General features: G+C 41.3%; 1 protein-coding gene across 3 annotated transcripts in view; it reads right to left on the bottom strand.

Moving 5' to 3' along the window:
* Positions 1-19,142, bottom strand: part of phactr4a (phosphatase and actin regulator 4a) — a 125,661-nt gene that overhangs the window by 48,102 nt on the left and 58,417 nt on the right. For 2 of the 3 annotated variants that reach the window (XM_080045705.1, XM_080045704.1), the window contains 3 exons: positions 7,376-7,546; positions 7,206-7,286; positions 5,553-6,683 (listed from right to left, as the gene is read on the bottom strand). In XM_080045705.1, coding sequence (XP_079901831.1) covers positions 5,553-6,683; positions 7,206-7,286; positions 7,376-7,546 — 1,383 coding nt within the window. Of the gene's footprint in view, positions 1-5,552; positions 6,684-7,205; positions 7,287-7,375; positions 7,547-18,315; positions 18,544-19,142 lie in introns of those variants that run through there. The other variant, XM_080045703.1, reaches the window with a different exon arrangement.

The raw sequence follows: 19,142 nt of genomic DNA, 5'->3' as shown, positions 1-19,142 counted from the left end.
AAGCTTATTCCTGTTTGTGTGTGGGGGGCTTAGCTGTCCCTCATGAAGCCCCTTAGACAGAGCTAATAATGCTTTTGTTTTGCACTTGCTTTTCTATTTGTCACCTAGTTGGGGCCATGATGATTTATTTCCTTATATTTAGGCTATTCCTTGTTGGACCCTGTTATTGACATGAGTGACTGAGCTCTTTGACAATGCAACATTTAAAGTTACTATCAGTATTTCTGGCTTAGGCCCCCCCCCCCCCCGAGCCCTTGGGCCCCTGGGCATGGTTGCATGCAATATTATTCTCAAAGTGCACCAGATTGATGAATTTTACTTTAAAAGGTTGCATTTTTTTCTTCCGGGGCCCCCCTACAAGGTCCAGGGTCCCCACCCACCTCAGTCTCCCTATTTAGCCTATACTGTAAAAAGCACTGTAGGTGTGTATGGTTATTATAGGTCATTACACTGGTCAGTCTGAACTGGTAGCCTAATAATGGCCGAGCCCTCCGCCCCAAACATTCAAGTGTCCCTTTTTTTCCTAAATCCAAGGTGGCAACCCTAACTAGTGCGACAGCCTGCCAAATTGCAATTGGCAGGTTAGATTATTTTGTCTAAATTGCAATCAGTGCACCCCTATTAATTTTTCTACAATTATTACTGCACACACTAGGAAATAATATTAATTGAGAATCTCAAATGAGACCAAGATGACATGCTCAAAGGTAATTAGAGCGAAATGCAAGGGTTAAGGTTATGCAAGTTTTCGATCATACTTTGTGTGCTACCAAATTTATTTTTGTGCTACTGATTTTTTTTGCTTGCTAGCACCAGTGCTACCACTTTAAACCTTTTAACCTGTTACTCTCAGTTAGTAATGAGTAGACTCCAGGTGAGCATGCAAGGTGCTCTCCGCTTGGAAAGAAAAGAAGAAGCAAGGCTTCCTTCAGACACATTCGCTCCGAGCCAACAACAGTTAAGAAGCCTTCAATAGGGAATATGGGGATAAGATTCAAAAACCGACCGGTGTAACGTTCCGTTAATGAAGAATTAGTCGCGGTAATTATTCACGGACACGGAGTGAGCATTACGCGGTTGGATATAGGCCTACAACTATCTGCTTTGGTGAGTTATTTATATGTATTTAAATTGTAGGACAATAATTTTATATTATCTGCTGCCCTTCTTATTTTAAATGGTGACTTAGGCATTTTTTTTTGTTACAACTACAACCTATGCTTTTTTTCTCTTTTTTTCTCCCCATCGCAGACCTACTGGATCGGTTTAAATTGTGGCCCGTCTATTTAATTACTTTCAGTGAGGAAAATGTGTTTTAAACTTGTGGAAAAAAATCCTCAATATCATATGGCAACTGTGACTTTTTGACATAAGCATTGAGCGCTTTATTGCGGTCAACCGTTGTTCTGTAGACAGATGCGTCGCGTTCTAAAAATAGAAAAAAGTTTAACGAGGAATCGATTGATCCTCGAGGAATGAAAGCGATCACACGAGTAGCGAAAACACTCGTGCCCATCCCTAGTAGCCACTAAATGGTAACACTTACGTACGTTATGCAAATATGCAACTTGTTTGTTGAAATGTTAATAAATGGGAGCTTCCTCAAGCAGCCATCTCTTTCCCGACAATCCCCTCTGTGCACGAACTCTTACATATGGTAATTAAACATTATAACACCTGCGGCTTATAGTCCAGTGCGCCTTATAGTGCGGAAAATACGGTATATATGGCCTTCTGATATTGTATTGCCAGCATGTTTTGGACTACACCCACAACAGATGATAGTTAATTGTGTTATTGATTTTGCAACTACTTAGCCATGTGACACCCTTACCCATAATATGCCAAAACCCCTTCTTCATCTGATCACTTTGATCTTTCCTCCTTTACCTGGGCTGATTCATCTGTAAGGACAGTAGTTGTTGCCTCTCCCAAAAGTAGTAACTAGATGACATAATCAACTAATTTGCATAATATGCCATTCTGAAAGAGGCAAAATGAATAGGAAAGGCTGACCAGGTGGTTTTACAAATAAATTATTTGTGTATCCACAAACTCCCTTTACAAACTTTCCTGGTTGCTTTATAAGGTAAGCTTTTTTATAATTTTTTTTAATATATAGATATTCAGTGGACTAATGAAAAAATGCTAGCATCACCGTGACTAGCTATCTCAAAGTTAACTCATGAAAATGCAGTAATCAAAGACACGATATTAGGTGATTTATGGTAGGCTATTGTGTGACAATTTCCCCATCAGCTGAAAACACAAAATGTAATACCTTCAGCAAATTTACAAAAAATGTTAGACAATTTATGACCTTAATTTCACAAAATGTATTTTAAGACTTTTTAAGGACCCGCTGGGTAAGGGTGATTGATGGGCTCCTAAACATTGGTTTTCTCACAGTTTTTTTAATAGACTAGTCTAATTGTCTAAATCCAACTTCCCTTTAAAGGTTGGAGAAATGAGTCGCTACGTGCATCCCTACAATTTATATGAGACTGTTCCCTGCAATCCAATACGTCTATGCGCACAATGGACATTTAAAAAAAATGCTGCCGTTGGATTCTCACTGGTCTGATGTGGAAGTGGAATGCAACTTAAAATTACCTACACACTTTATGGCTGACTAAATCAACATGACCACTGTTTATTTCCTTTTTTTCAAATTCAGAATTAATTATGGGAAGGTTTGCACTGGAAATCAATCTATCTATCTATCTATCTATCTATCTATCTATCTATCTATCTATCTATCTATCTATCTATCTATCTATCTATCTATCTATCTATCTATCTATCTATCTATCTATCTATCACACTGTGTGTGTTCCTGTGGCTCGCACATCTCTCTGAGTGTTTGTCAGATCGGCCTGAGCTTCCGGATATGGCTTGCGCACGGCACAAAGGTGTGCATCCTTGATTGATTGTGAGATTTTTGGACCAAATATGTAGAAGTTATCATATTTATATCATGCTGGCGGCGAATACATGCGCGTACTAAGGGCCACAGTAACGACAGGCATGAAGTAGTCTCCCTCTGATTTGATTGGCCGCTGCGACCAAAGCATGAATTTACGAATGGGACACACACAGCAGACCGACAGTCTGGTGTTACTTCTTCATTCAATGCACCCAACTTTGCAAACAAAACGTTCTTAAACCTTTCCACAGACATCACCAACTCCTCAAACCTGTCCGCTTTAGTGTTAAAGATCGCACGTTACGCTATTTTCACTGTTATAGAGTTAATGTATAGTTAAACACTTCCACGACAGTGAAGGTAATTTCAGTTAGTGAGTCAATAGCGGTTTCCATTTAAACTAGCACAGTCTCGGATAGCTCTGCTACCGGTGAATGTAAACATGATCACTTCCACAGAATGTTTTAAATCCATTAGAAACTAACACCTAAACGAGCTAAGGACTATGTAAGATGCAAAAATGCCCTTGATTTTGTTTGCAAAGATAAATGCTGCTGCCTTCAAGCTGCAATTACCAATAAAAAAACATTTTCACCTGCTTTGCCCATAAAGAAAAGAGGATTATATGTCGCAACAAATATTAAAGAAAGAACATAAGTCACATTGACGAGCGATGTGACAGCCATTTCAATGACTGTGTGACACTGCCTATGTGTAGGCTACATCTGTTTTAGGGCTGTCAAAAAAACGATATCGCGATACTTAGTTCCGCGATATCAGTATCAATTTTTAGAACTACATTTTTTTTTTTTGCTTTTCAATGCTTTATTGACAGTGCCGAGAGACATATATGAAATGGGGCAGAGAGGGAATGCAATGCAGAGAACAATCACGGGTCAAACCCATGTCTGCTGTCAGGCCTGAGCCTATAGGATACTGACTATTGAAGTTAGATCAATTTTGTTTATAAGAATACTTAAGATTCACTGCGTCAGAAAAGCACACTGATGTGTTTTAATTTTCAGTGAGTCCTGTACAGTTAGTGCAAGAGTGAATTGCATTTGTAATTTTGATGTTATAGAAGCTGCAGCAGTGTTTGATCATTTGCCAAAACCCCCCAAAAATTGTTAAGGAAGTGTTGAATTAAATAGTTTTGACTTCATATGTCTGTGCAATTATCAATATATTGTGCTGTTATGTTTGACAAGGCAACTTGTTTATGGAATATCGCAATATATCGTGATATATCAAGATACGCAATATATCGTGATATATCGTATCGTGACCAGTGTATCGTGATATGTATCGTATCGCGAAGTCCTTGACGATACCCAGCCCTAATCTGTTTGTGTGTCCCACTTTGATAGACGGGTTACATTTAAGCATGCATATGCTACTGCTTCCTACGGGCACTGCACTAGTTGAGTCGAATGAGGCGCCGGTGCTGCAAGACGGTGGTTTGAGATTCTAGAACAGGGGTGTCCAAACTTTTTTCACTGAGGGCCACATACAGAAAAATCTACGAAGGGCTGGGCCACTTTGCAAAAATAACACATTTATCAGGACATGTAGCTGCTCCGATGTTTAGTTTCATAGTGTCTTCGTAAATTGTAATCCTTCTTCACGGCAACACTTTCCTTGCACATTAAACAGACACATTTCCCCTCCTGTTTATATGCCAATGATACACCCAGTGTTTTCTGCCTTTGCGTCCAATGTCCAGCAGGGTGAAAATAGTATCCAGCCGAGGTCCCGACCCTCCTAGGGTGGTCCGGGGGTATGCCCCCCCGGGAGATTTTTTAAAGTTTTTAAAGTGAAATGCATGAATCTGGTGCACTTTGAGAGGGAAATTAAGAGGCTAAATCTGAAGAATTTTGTATGAAAAAAAAAAAAATGGAGACACTGTGTCAGATGAATTAGAAGCTATTGGAGAAGGACACATAGATTTTCCATAATAATATTAATTTAAAATAAAATATTATTCAGGGTCCTCTGGGATGGGCTTGTTGCTCTTTTTCTTTTATGGGACATATTTCTCAGTAATATAATGAGTGCATTTAAATTATTTAAAAATGAAAAGCGCCATATTACATTATATTTTTTAAATGTGCCACGGGCCAATCAATCAGTGTTTGACACCCCTACACTAGTGGGTTAACTAAGAAATGCAAAAAAAAAAAATTTTTTTTTTTCGAAGGGCCATATTACATTATATTTTTAAAGTCGGCCGCAGGCCAATAAAAAGCGGGCCGCAGTTGGCCCGCGGGCCGTAGTTTGGACACCCCTGTTCTAGAAATATAAAGTGCAATACAAATAAAATGTATTATCATTATTATTATTAAGAGTCAGCATCATTATCCTATCTATAGTAATACACAAGACTCCTTGAATGGGATTTAAGTGCATATTTTCCTCTCAAAGTGCACCAGATTCATGCATTCAAATTTAAAGGGTATAAAAAACCTTCGGACGGGGGGGCATGCCCCCGGACCCCCCTTGAGGGTTCGGGGTACCACACCACCGCTGTTGAAAAAATCCTGCAGGAAACACTGCACTGCATATTATACATTGGCAAATTGACAGGCTAGGTTGGCAGGTGTAACTCAAAACAAGACAGAAATCCTACCTGAGCGTTCTCTGAACTCTGCTGCGGGGATGTATCTGGGCAGGGTGTTCCTGGTGTCGGCCTCTGAGGCGGGGCGGATCCTCTTATTGTCCTCTGAGGAGCTCTTCTGTAGAAGAGGTCGCAAGTCCATCTCAGAGAATGGCCTTGCTATAGTCCCAGAGTCATCCCCAGATCGTTGGGGAGGCTTTTCTCTCCTTTCCTTGTCTTCCCTCTTATCCTGCTCGTCCCTTCGCTCCCTGTCATTTCTCTTGGCCCAGTCATCCCGTCTGTCCCTGTCCTCTCTCCTGTCTCTGTCTTCTTGTCTGTCTCGCTCTTCTCTCTTGTCCCCTTCCTCTCTTTCTCCTCCTCTTTCTTTCCTGTCTTCTTTTCTATCATCTCTGTTGTCTCTCCTTTCTCTTTCAGTCCGCCGATCCCTCTCTTCTCCCCTGTCCCTATGTTCCCTCTCTTCTCGATCCCTGCGCTCCCTCTCCTCTCTGTCTCTTTCTTTCTCATCCCGATCTCTCCTTTCTTTCTCTTTCTCGTCTTGATCTCTCCGTTCTCTTTCCTTCTCGTCGCGATCCTTCCTTTCCCTCTCGTCGCGATCTCTCCGTTCTCTCTCGTCCCGATCCTTCCGGTCCCTATCGTCGCGATCTCTCCGTTCCCTATTCTCCCTCTCCGGCCTATCATCTCTCCTGTCTCTGTCATCCCTCCTGTCTCGCCTTTCTCTGAAGTCTTTGTCTTCTCCCCCAACCCTTTCCTTTTCCTCTCTCCAGTCCCTTCTGTCCGTATCCTTCCTTCCCCTGTCCTCCCTCACATCTTTGCGGTGTCTATCATCGGCCGGGGGTCCTCTGGGTAAAGATCCCGCTCTCTTATCCACATCTGACGGTAGGCGGCTGCGTCTGTCCTTGTCCACAGCGAGCCGTGCGTGAGAGTCCACGTCAAGAGGTGCCCGGCTGGTTCGGGACGAGGCGTCCGACGGCGCTCTGTTTCGACGTTCGTCCACTTGGGGCAGCTTGAGGGAGTTCACCTTAATGTCGGATTCCCCTCGAGACCCTCGTTTCTCTGCTTCCGCTGACACTCTGTCCACATCCCTCGGCAAAAGGTGCCCATTTTTCACCGGCGGAGCCCCTTTGGGTTGGTTTACGTCGTTGTCTGTTCCATATAGATACAAGATATAAAGTGAGTGTAACAATCAGAATCAAAGATTAAAGCTGTCATCTATTGAATATTCTATAATTATAATATAATAAGGCAAGAAACTGCTTTTCCATAATCATTCTTAGCACTATTATGAATATTTTTACAGAAAGATTTGTTAATATCTTGTTTACTGTCTGATTAATGATATATTTTATTCTTAAAACCATGCAGAAAAAAGCATTTTAAGACTTGTACATAGTAAGTTATGATTTATAAAAATTTAAAAAGTATGCAAAATCTGTTCAGTAAAATGTGTAATATGTCGTAAATATGAAATAATGATTTTAGCTTTATCCAACACCTAGATTTATATATTTTTATTTATTCTAACATTTCTTAAAAATTGTAAAACTAAATAATTGTTTTATGTAAGTAATCAACTGGCAAAGTTTCATGATGATATCTATTATGAAAAGGTTACCCCATTCTCCAGCAGTGTCTCAAATGAACAAGAACAACCTCATCTCAGCCTACCATTCTCTGGGATATCCTTTAGAACCCCTCTGGCAATCAGCTCTTGGCGACTTTTTCTTACAGAAATCCTTCTTTCCAAGACTGAAAATAGGTAAAATATTTATCATTAAATCAAGCATAAAGTCCTGCACACAGCAGGTGAAAGTAATACACCCTTAAACCCAGCATACCTATGGATGTTTCAGCAAACTTTTCACTGGGTTTCTTCTTTCTCCATTTCCAGGGCTTGAAGATCCGTCCCATTTTGGAGAACTTGCCTTTCCGTTTCGTTTGAGGTGATCCCCCACCAGAGTTTTCTTCTTCACCCTTCGTTGTGCCGTGTTGCAGATCCACCTCATCGTCTAATCGAAATGAGAAAACAGATGACATAAAATTTGAGAATTGACTTTTGATTGAGGCCAATGCTGCAGTGAATCGGGGCCAAAGCAATCCCCAACAATGTAACACAAAAAGACACCAGTACACACTCTTCCAACAATTGCAAGTTTGTGACATGTTCAAAAAATGTGGCTGAAGTATTTGATTTTAATAATAAAACTGATACACACATTTCTGTTTGACAGAATAGAACAGTTTATCGTGCTCATGTGATTGTAACTGATAAGCCTAAAGAATATGTGCGTTTGCCAATATAACGTGGCAGACCACAGTTCTTGGCTGGTCTCTAGAACAAATTGTACAAAATGGATTTTAATCTTACTAAATGCCTATGAATATAGCAAACACTACAGCCCAGGAAGCTTATGTTTCAACTACGTTTTCGTAGTGTATAGGGCTCTTCAAGGAACACCCAATAAATAGCGTTATATTCAACAGATCAGTCGGATTCATTGCCATCATGACTGGCTGATGGCAAGACAATATCAACCCATTATAATCTAAGATTAAAAGGTCACATATGGTCATTTCAGGTTCAAATTGGAAAATGTCATAGTTAGTAGAAATAGTTAATGGTGTATTGTCAAACAAAAAAATTATATATCCACCAGTGCTGATTCTCCTCTTTTAACCCTCTGTCTGAAATGCTCTGTTTGAGATTCTGTCTCTTTAAGCCTTCCAATTAGCCCACTGTGCTCCGATTGGCCATGAATATAACTGCAGGCTTGAATCTAACTGCACGTTGGAATCGAACTGCCAGTTAGATTCAGGGCTCTCTGTGGGTGTGCTTATCACAGGTGGCGGTAGTTTTAAGTTAGGTTGGTAATGAGGGGGCGTGGCTTTTCTGTTATAAAATCAAAAGGGGGGAGAAAACTGACTTAGGTTTTTGAACACAGGATTTTAGAAAGGTGGAGGTGGAGAAAAAGAGAGGGTTGTTTTTTCATACGCTTTGGGAGTCTCTAGACCAGGGGTCGGCAACCCAGTTTGAAATGTTCTTGTTTAATAGTGTGCCATAATGAACAATAGGTTAAATATGAAGTTTAATTATGACACAGCATCACCTAGGGGTGGGCAATACAACCTTAACATGTATATTACAGCATGTTTTATGTTTTGGGTGGTGACTGTATTATATAAGGGTAGGACTATTACTTTTTAGTGTAGCCTTAATATTGAAGCTTCCTTCAGTTTCTTGAAAGGCACTTCATAAAACCAAGATATTATTATAATATGGAAGTGAACCTGGCCTATCTATTTTCATATCTAATGTGAATACATTAAATAAATTGATAATAGGTCTATGATAAGTTAATGGTATAGTTTCCAACAAAGAAATGGGAGAGTTTCATGCAATTTTTTTTTTTTTAAGATTATTTTTTGGCATTTTCAAGCTTTATTGATAGTATAGAGTTGAAATGGGGAGACAGAGAGAGGGGGGAGGGGGGGGGGAGGATGACCTGCAGTAAAGGTCCACAGGTCAGATTTGAACCTGCGACCACTGCAACGAAGGCCGGAGCCAATATGGTACGCGCTCTATTCACTACGCCACCGGAGCGTCCCAGTTTCATGCAATCTTAACACTAACACAACACAGTTCCTCTCTTATTGTCCGCTTAGTTGATTAAGCTGTTACGCGAAAGCAAAACAATCAAGTTTGGACAAAGCTTAATTTGATGCTATTTACAAGGTGGTGTGAATAAATATACATTTTGCATCAGTAGGCATGAATCATGTAACATCCTTTGCATTTGTTAGGTTCATTATCAACATCAACAGTGTGGATAGTCCAGTCTTAAAGATAAAATGACAACAAGAAGAAAACTAAACAAATAAGCAAACAATTGAGACAGAATCCATGACTCAAACTCTTTCCTATGACAGCAATAACTGGGTGTGAAACCGCTATTGTAATTTTCGGGGATGAGTCATAGTAGTTGTACAACATCTATGCAACTTAACCCTGTACAGGAGAGCACATTTTCTCAGTGCATCAGTCACACCTGACCTGAGCATTAGATATGCAGTGGCATGTGTCATGGTGAAACTTCAATATAGGAGATTTAACTGTAAACTCTATCATCACTTTTCATAATCATTTTAACATTTCAGGAGCGGGACAAAGTAAAACATCTAGGCTATATACTACATATACTGTTTATAAAGTCTTTGAGTTCTCGTTTAAAATGTGGAGTCAGCCATTCTTGAGAATGCTTGTCAAAATCAGTAAATATGGGACGTGCTTGTGGTGTAGTGGTTAGAGTGTCCCCTAGAGGCTCAGCCCTCATTGCAGCAGACCCGGTTCAATTCCGCCCTGTGGATGGTTCTCTGCATGTCCTCCCCTCTTTGCTCCATTTCAACTTTGTCTCTCTAAATCTATCTAATAAAGCGAAAAACGCCAAAAATAATCTTTAAAAAAGAAATCTGTAAATATCTCCTACAAACCGCTACCTCTATGTACTGTATTTGCAATAACAAAAAATTCCAGTGTTAACCCATTGATACCGGCTGCTGCGCGATGCAACATTGTATCTCCCACCGGTTACTGCGTAGCGCAACTCTAACTCTCCTGCCGGCTGCATGGCGCAGCAGTGTTGTTTTGTTGTAATTTTCATGGCGCGTGCAGCATAGAATGATCTGTCATTGGTTCAAATACACATGAGGCGGGTCTTGTTGAATTTTTAAAACCACGTGACCATCCAAATGCTGTCTGGTTGGCCGAAAATCACGTTAATCAAACCGACATACACGTGCGTTTCTGTTGATTTTTTTTTGACAAGAGGCGAGATGGCTGAGTCAGCGGAAGAGATTGACAGCGAGGGCAGCGACATAGAGTTGGGAGAGGAGTTTGAGAGGGAGGAAGAGGTTTGTGGTGTAATACCAGATGATCGTTTGGATCGAGAACAGGAGTGGGATATGTGGGGTGAAGAAGAGGAGGAGGAGGAAGACTTTATTGGATTCCAGGAAGACTGGAAAACCGAGGGATACCACCCAGGGTTCAACTTTTTTTTCCTACTGGCTCGCCGGGCCAGTGGATCCGAGTTTTACTGGCCCCATGTACATTTTCACTGGCCCTGCACACACTTCTTTTCTTCATAATTTAGTGTGAATAATTATAATACCTATATTAGAAAAATAACCAAATCTAAAGGGAATATCTATACTGTAACAGTATAGATATTCCCTTTAGATTTGGTTATTTTTCTTTTAGTTAATGATATGAAATATTGATATTGCTCATACACATAATATAAAACCAGGCAATCATATTGAATTTGAAGCCTACAACTGAAAGTATGTGGAAGGAGTCGGCCAGTATTTTAAAGTCCAGAAGTTTGATAATTGTTTTTATTCTTGAATTTGAGCAGTTTAATGAATAGTTCACCTGCAGAAATCATGTTCAAACAAAACAAAATAAAAAAAAGAGATGAAGGTCTGATCAGTCTTTGTGGTGTGGTAGTGTTTACTACTTTCTCTATGCATAAAGGTGCGAACACACTAGGCACTTTACACGCGTATGAAATCGGCCGTTTTTCCATAGGGAACCATTGGTTCTATTAGTTAACTCACCCTGTTGTGTGCGGGCGGCTAGCGCCTCATATTATGAACCCAAACATGACGACTGTCCGCGGGACTTTCACGACAAGTAGAGCGAAGCACCGGTGTTGATCTACGCCAGCCACGGTCCCCTGTCACAGCCAGGTAGGGTAATTTTGGCTACTTGCCTTTATGTTGTGCTGCCATGCACCGATGCTGCTGTAACTGTGTTTGTTATGTAGCTGCCGTGAATATGCAATGCTGTTTTAATGCTAGGCTATTTGTGCTGTTCAGTTTGTCTTTTGGCACAGTTGTTGGCCGTGTTGTTTTTGTGCGGACATGCACGCTGTTGTGTCGGGTCTGATCAGCCATGGTTGATAAGGGAAATACAATATCGGGAGGGAGACTAGGCACGTTACGCGCGTGCGGCGCGTATAACCATTTTTGACACAAAATGATCAAGCAACATTTTAGCTGCGTTACGCACGTAAATCTTACGCGTGTAAAATGCCTAGTGTGTTCGCACCTTTAGAGATGTGAATGTGTCAAACCAATGACCGGTTTTCCACTTGCGCTCAAGTTGACGTTAAAAATAGAAATCCGAAAATCAGAAGGTTATGCCGTTTTTTTTAAATGGGAGATTTCACCGTGTATGCGAGTTCACGTCTGGTCGTGAGCGCGCTGCAGGAGCGTCACTTCTACATAAAGTGTCAGCTTCACATTAAGAGTCCGGTGTGGGACCATTTTTTCAAACTATTGATAAAAAACAATGCAGTGCAAAATATGCAGCATAATGTTAAACGCTCGTCTAAGGCTATGATGTTGTTAACTATGTTGCGCGACTATAGGAACTGTCCAGTCACTAGTGAGCAGAGTCCCTCCGTTCGTTTCTGTCTACAACCGACACAATCACCGGAGAAGCATTCACAGCGTTTAAATAAAGCCTCTCATTTGCATTACCATTGGGGCTTTGATGCAAATACTGTAACATTACGGCGGCAGCTAAAGGAAAAGCACAGTTATCACTTCATTTTCTGCACCTCAACCTCTGCTGTGGGAAGAAAAAAGGGGGCAAAGTAAGTCGATTGATTTGTCGACTCGCAGGCGGACAGTAGGCAGCTCTGCCAACGGAGCGAGAGTGCGCCCGCTTGTTGCTCCGCCTGTCAAAACGCCCACGCATCGTTTGTCCACTGGCCTTTCATTAAAAAATATATTATATATTATGTTTATTATATTGATAAACACTGCTTTCATTACGACTGTCAACGCGCATTTCAATAAACCATGATGTTGTCAACAAAAAGATACGGAACTGTGATTGGCCGTTAATGGCCCGGGCGGGACAGTGACTGGCCAATCAACTTGCCCTGCATATGATTTTACTGGCCCCGGGCCATTGGTTATGTCGAACCCTGCCACCCTCGCCAAACGAAGCAGTTCACCCGCAAAGCGCGCGCGCGCACACGCACACACACACACGACTGCTACTGACACAGTAACGTTAATTGACAGTTATCCAAACTCTGTCTTATCTTTCAAATACCTAACAGTAGCCTAATGGTAATGGGGTTGACAATGTCATGGCGTGCAGCATAGCCTCCTTTTATACACAGTGCAGCCATTTACTATATAGGCAACTGATTGTAAGTTTGAGTGCATTGTGCAGTATGGATGGCAGTTTGCAAGGTACCATAATATGAGATTGTATAGGTAACACCTGTACAGCTCGATTCTTCTTTAGGATTCAACACTTAATTAATTAATACATTTTCTGTTTCATTTCACTTAAAACACATGGAATTAGTTTGTGGTTATCTTTACACAATACACTAAGGAATGTTGCCCTACTCTATAGCCAACTTCTACAAAGTAAATTACTGATAATAACCTTTAACAGTGTAAAATTAGCCATCACTGATAGCAGCCAAATGTACTGTCTAATATGTTTCTTTGTTTACCTGCTTCCTACGGGCACTGCACTAGTATTCCAAATAAAGACTTCTACAAATATTTACATTGTCAGACACTTTGTGTATAAGATAAACAATTCGCTGGAAACCCCACATGATTTCCATCCGTTAGATAGATTTTTTCTGAACTATAAACAGCAAAAACATTTTATATCCAAGTTCTAGTCTGAGATGTTGAGCTTGAACCTAGGCAAACTTGCATGCTTAAGAACATCATGGTGTAATTTGCTTAACTGTGTAATAGAAGATGATGCGTGGGATGAGATCTTGCGACTGCTTTCCAAAATTTCAATTTGTAACAGATATAAAGAGTCACAATATAATATTTTACATAAGGTCTACATATCGCCTTATATCTATAGCAAGTTTACAACAGGAGCCTCTCCAAATTGTCCAAAATGCAAATCTCATGTAGGTACAAGGTTGCATTGTTTGTGGGAATGCGAAAAAACTAGGGCTGTCAAGCGATTAAAAAAATGTATCTAATTAATTACAGGCTCTGTGATTAATTCATCTAAATTAATCGCATACTTATGACACTGACACACACACACACACACACACACACACACACACACACACACACACACACACACACACACACACACACACACACACACACACACACACACACACACACACACACACACACACACACACACACACACACACACACACACACACACACACACACACACAAAAGACAGGCATATGCTTGGAAGAGTGAGAGGGGGCGGGTGTCCGTTTGAAGGAGACGATCGCAGCTAGCAAACAAAAGTGAGAAACAGAGGAAGATTGAGAGATACTGTTTTGAACCTATTGTTAATTAGGCACCCACTAAATCAATAATGCACAGACACTGCGGAGAATAACAAGACGTATTCCTACCTTCATGCTTATTTGCCCGGAGCTTCCCATAAAACGTCCCTCTCTATGCTTCTTTCTTTACTCTTTAATCCCGTGCGGGCCGTGTCAGCAAGCTACAGGTGCAGCTCCGCTATCGCCTCACCTCTTTTGCACCGGGTCAAAGGGCAATATACAAGTGCGATTAATCTGCGTTAATTTTTTTCATGACGTTCAGTTTTCTGTGATTAATTAATCGAAATTAACGCGTTAATTTGACAGCCCTAGAAAAAACAAAAATATTTTGGAAGGCAGTATGCACAGGTGTCAGTACAGCAATAGGTCAGCAGGTATCACTAGACCCACTTCTTTGTCTGCTTGGAAATATCCCTATTTCTCTTAAAAATAATGAAGATGTGATTCAGTCGCTTTTAATGCTAGCGAGGAAAGCCATAATTAAATAAAAATAAACTTAACTGGGATAACACAAAAAAAAAACATACAATGTATGATATACATTTATACAGTACAGTATATAAGGGATGTCCATGGTAAAACAGTCAACCGATAAGATTTTTAACCGGTAAATACTAACGGTTTGAAAAATTAAATCATCTTAATTTCTCTCAGATGACAGGAGATCGTTAATTAGGGCCAGAGCACCGAGTCGTGCAAAGCCCTATTGTAATCGCCAGGATTTTTATTTTTATTCTTCTTATTCTTAGTCATTTTTGGCACTTTTGAGCACTTTCCCCTGGTGCGATAGTTGAAAAACTCTGCGGGCAGGTCAGACCGGGCCAAAAAAAAGGGGCCCCCATGGGCCACAAACAGTTTTTCAGGAAATGCATGCTCAAAAATTGGGCTAGAAGCAAGCTAGGACAATATGTATTGGCCCGGGGCGCACATAAATGCAATTTTATGTCCTGGGCCAAACTCAACAGGAAGTCCGCCATTTTGGACTTAGTGCCTAAAATCGCCATATTACAACTTTTCACATATCGACGAACTCGTCCTAGAACTCAGTCCCAACAGCCAATAAGAACGGAGAATCGGAGCCTCGCTCCGATTGGTCAAAGTGTACATGAGCGGTGGCAATTTTTGGGGCCGGCACACAGAGGCAGGGGAGAGCAAAGTGATGAGTAGATATTCTCAGACCACTTCACCTACATATAGCTGAATGGCTAATATGACATTTTTGCCAAATATTACAGTGAAAAAGTAACCCACGTAACCCACCCCAGCTTTAAGTTGTGTATATCCATTTATATTACTATCAACCCTTGAACTTTTCACATTTTGTCATGTTACAACCACATACGAAAATGTATTTAATTGGGAGTTTATGTGATAGACACAAAGTGGCGCATAAATGTGAACTGGAATGAAAAGGATTAATGGTTTTCAATTTTTTTTATAAATTAAAAAAAAGTGTGGCGTGCAATAATATTCAGCCCCCCTAGTAAATATTTTGTGGAACCACCTTTCGCTGCAATTACAGCTGCAAGTATTTTGGGGTATGTCTCTACCAGCTTTCCACAACTACAGACCGACATTTTTGCACATTCTTACTTGCAAAATAGCTCTAGCTCAGTCAGATTGGATGGAGAGCATCTGTGAACAGCAATTTCCAAGTTTTTCCAGAGATTCTCACTTAGATTAGGGTCTAGACTTGGACTGGGCCACATGAATATGCTTTTATCTCAACCATTAGACATTGTATATTTAGAGTTGTTGTCCTGCTGGAAGGTGAACCTCCGCCCCAGTCTCAAGTCTTTTGTAGACTCCCAACAGGTTTTCTACAAAGATTGCCCTGTATTTGGGTCTATCCATCTACCCATCAACTCTGAGCAGCTTCCCTGTCCCTGCAAAAAGAAGCATGGTATGGTGTGTTCAGGGTGATGTGCAGTGTTAGTTTTGCGCCACACATAGCGTTTAGCATTCAGGCCAAAAACTTAAATTTTGGTCTCATCTATCCAGAGCACTTGGATGAAACAGTTTAGTAAATTACTAAATTTAGTAAATTCCCGTTAATTATCCTTGATTCCTAACCCTCCTAGCCTGGAAATCCAGACCCTGATATCTTGAACGATAGAGGGTCTGGCCACGATCAATAGTAATTTCCAACTCAAGGGGCGGGTCCTACTTGTGCATTTCAAATGCCACTGCACGCAGTTGGATAGCACTACAACCAATCAGAGCGATGCACAAGGTGACGTAAGCCACGTTCGTTTAGCGAACAGCTGTTAAACTGTTAAATTAAACGTTTGCTGTTGTCGGTCGGCAAAACAGAACATTCCACTTACTTGCTAATAAAAGATTTGAGTGCCGTCTTCCAAATCGTAAAGGGTCGAGGCCAAAGCAGTCTCAAACTCACACAACATATCCGCAGCCATCTTTGATGTTTACTATCACGGCTTCGACGTCGCATGCACGTCACTGTCGTCATCCGGTTACGTCCTCCCCAGACAACACAATTAGTTTTACCTTTTATTCTCGTCATCTAGAAGTTTTTCAAAACACCCGGCAATTCGTAACATCTCCCTCGTACTCTCTGGACCAGCCGATATAACTATCAGGTGAGGGAGGGGCCGAGCGGAGCGCATAGCAGAAGGGTTCGCTGCATTTACAAGCCTGCGGAACAATGATAGTTTAATAACGATTATTTAGTTTTCATGATTGAGGGAAGCCGTAATAGTAATCGAAAATGAAATTCAAGTTATTGCCCAGTCCCTCAAGAAGGATGACTTAAATTGGGCTGAATTTGGAGAGGTTTTAAATAGCTATATTTATTCTCAATCTTTATCATTTTGGCGCTCCTGGTTTTCCTTTGGCGCTGGATAAATCCGCTTTGGCGTGCGCCAAAACTTTCTATATGCAGGAAAAACCCTGGACTGAGAGGGGCTGAATACTTTTGCATGCCACCATTTTTTTTTTTTTTTAAATAGAAAACCATTCATAATTTTCCTTCCACTTCACAATTATGCAGAACTTGGCTGTGGTTGTAAAGTGCCAAAATGTGGAATTTGCAAGCCACTGTACATGTATGCTAATGAGTCAGTCCTGTTCAGCAACACTCATCAAATCATTTTGCCGTTGATTACCAGCCATTCAACTTTAGATGACCAATCATTACAGCAATGTTGTGATAAAATTAATGTCTACTCGCTGTATCAAGTAAAGCCAGTCGTCTCGTATGTGTGAAATCTCATGCTGAATTGCAGGCATACAGAGGTCAGTGAACTATGTGGCCTCCAGAGCTATTCCTGACACATAACACAGACAGCAGTGGCTTCTAAAATGGGCGGGGTGGGGTGGCAGTGAACTGGCGACACTGATGTGGGTTTAGTTGCAACAGAGTCAAAATGTGTTGTGGTGACATGTGTGTTACAGTAGGGAATGACAATCTAAGATGGCTGCTTCTCACAGAACAACCAGTGAAATAAAAACACTGAGGTATGAGGGGAAAATGCATGTTCAATGTCACTACATGGAGAGCTTGTTTCAATAAATACAAAGTAGTTTTTTTTACAAATGTTCAGCCATTCATATGCTACAACTAATAGAAGCATGGAGCATGCACTAACCGCCTGATATTAATACAATACCCTTAAGCCTTGGTTAAGCTGTCCATGTGACTCAGACAGTCGCAGGGCTTCTTGACACCAATTACACAGAACAGAAATACATTTTTCATGGAGAGTAAATATGTAACCAAGAGCTTGTGTCACTTGTTTTATTGAGGCAGCAGTGTTGAGAAGTGTTTGGACAGAAGCTTTACAGTGAAGCAGACAGCCGGCCATGACCAACAGCTTAGTGTTAGTGAATTAAAGGCTGTAATATTATGCTGTTAACGAGATAATTCTGACAGCAAACGCAGCTTAAACATACAAAACAAGACTCACTATACACATAGGGATAGCTATACAACTTTATTCACTGATTTTGACAAAAAAGGTTATTTGTCAACAAGCATTTTCCAAAATCATTGACTCCACCTTTAAGTCTAAAGGAAACTGAAGCAAAACATAGACAGATCATTAGGGATAGCTGGTGTCAGTCGGTGCCTGGTTCCCCCCTAATCTTGTTTTTCTGTAAAGCTTTCAGAGGGCCATGGAGCGCTGCATGCACACAGAAAGAAGTGTGTGTAGCTGGTGCGTTTCACAATCACCACATTCCATCTGCACGCATTCTTCTATACCTGTCTGAGCCTGCCGCCTGCTAGTTTCTGGTATCAAAACACCTGAGCAGATTACACTGTATGTATGCTCTCGTTAGCTTTCTACAAACATTAAAACACGGCAGGTTATTTTCACATGTAAAAACCAGCCAAGGTGTGTTCACAACACAGCAACCATTCCGTGCTGAGCCTCTGGTTTGACACTCACCCGTGTTGTATTGGCCTGGTTGCTGGGCCACTGTCTCTCTGCTAGCACTGTGTCCCATGCTACGGCTCCTGTCAGCGCTGCCCTGCCACCGGGCCCTGCCCTCAGAAGAGGTAAAGCTAAAGCCACCTTGCTCTTCTCCAAGAAGACATGGAGCTTGTGTGACTCAAGACCGCCTTGACTGCTCTCTGCTGTGGTTTTAAAAGTCTGTCTTGTCTCTGGAGTCTCGTCTTCCCCCCCTCCCTTCAGCCTGTGTGATTTGGTATCTCCCTCCCTCACTCCCTACTCCCTCCTTTCGTTTTAAAACACAAACACGCTTGCTGGCTAAGGTCCCTCCTCTAAAAGGAGTTCTGACTTCATGAATTAGGTACGCCAATCGGGTAAATCACACAGTGGTCTCAGATCCCTTTCATTCCTGGTGCAGATTTTTTCAGGGGCAAAGTTCAGAGCAGGTGAGCTTTGAGGTTTGGCCGGTCCAGCCGTCAAGCCCTTGAGGGTTTCTGCGATGCAATGGGCCCCCCCTGCTAGCACCGTGTCACAGACTGACACAACATTACAACTCCCTGAGTAGCAAGGCGGGGAAGTAACTGGAGAACTGGAAGGTGAGCCAGGCCAAGTTGGAGCTCAGAGCCAGAGGACAGGAAGTGACACAACAGCGGTGTCAAATAACTCTTCGGGGAATGTCATTTTAAACTATGAAATGTGCAAACTAACATCACTTTTATAAAATATTAGCAACTGTGTTTAGCGGTGACGCTGGGAAAAAATGCTTGACAGTAGATCCCTCTCAGGTTTGGGTATGGTTTGTTTTTATCAAAGCTTAATTGACA

This window comes from Ammodytes marinus (genome assembly GCF_949987685.1).
Source record: "Ammodytes marinus genome assembly, chromosome: 17".
Classification (NCBI taxonomy): domain Eukaryota; kingdom Metazoa; phylum Chordata; class Actinopteri; order Uranoscopiformes; family Ammodytidae; genus Ammodytes; species Ammodytes marinus.
This window is presented reverse-complemented; position numbering and strand designations above follow the sequence as displayed.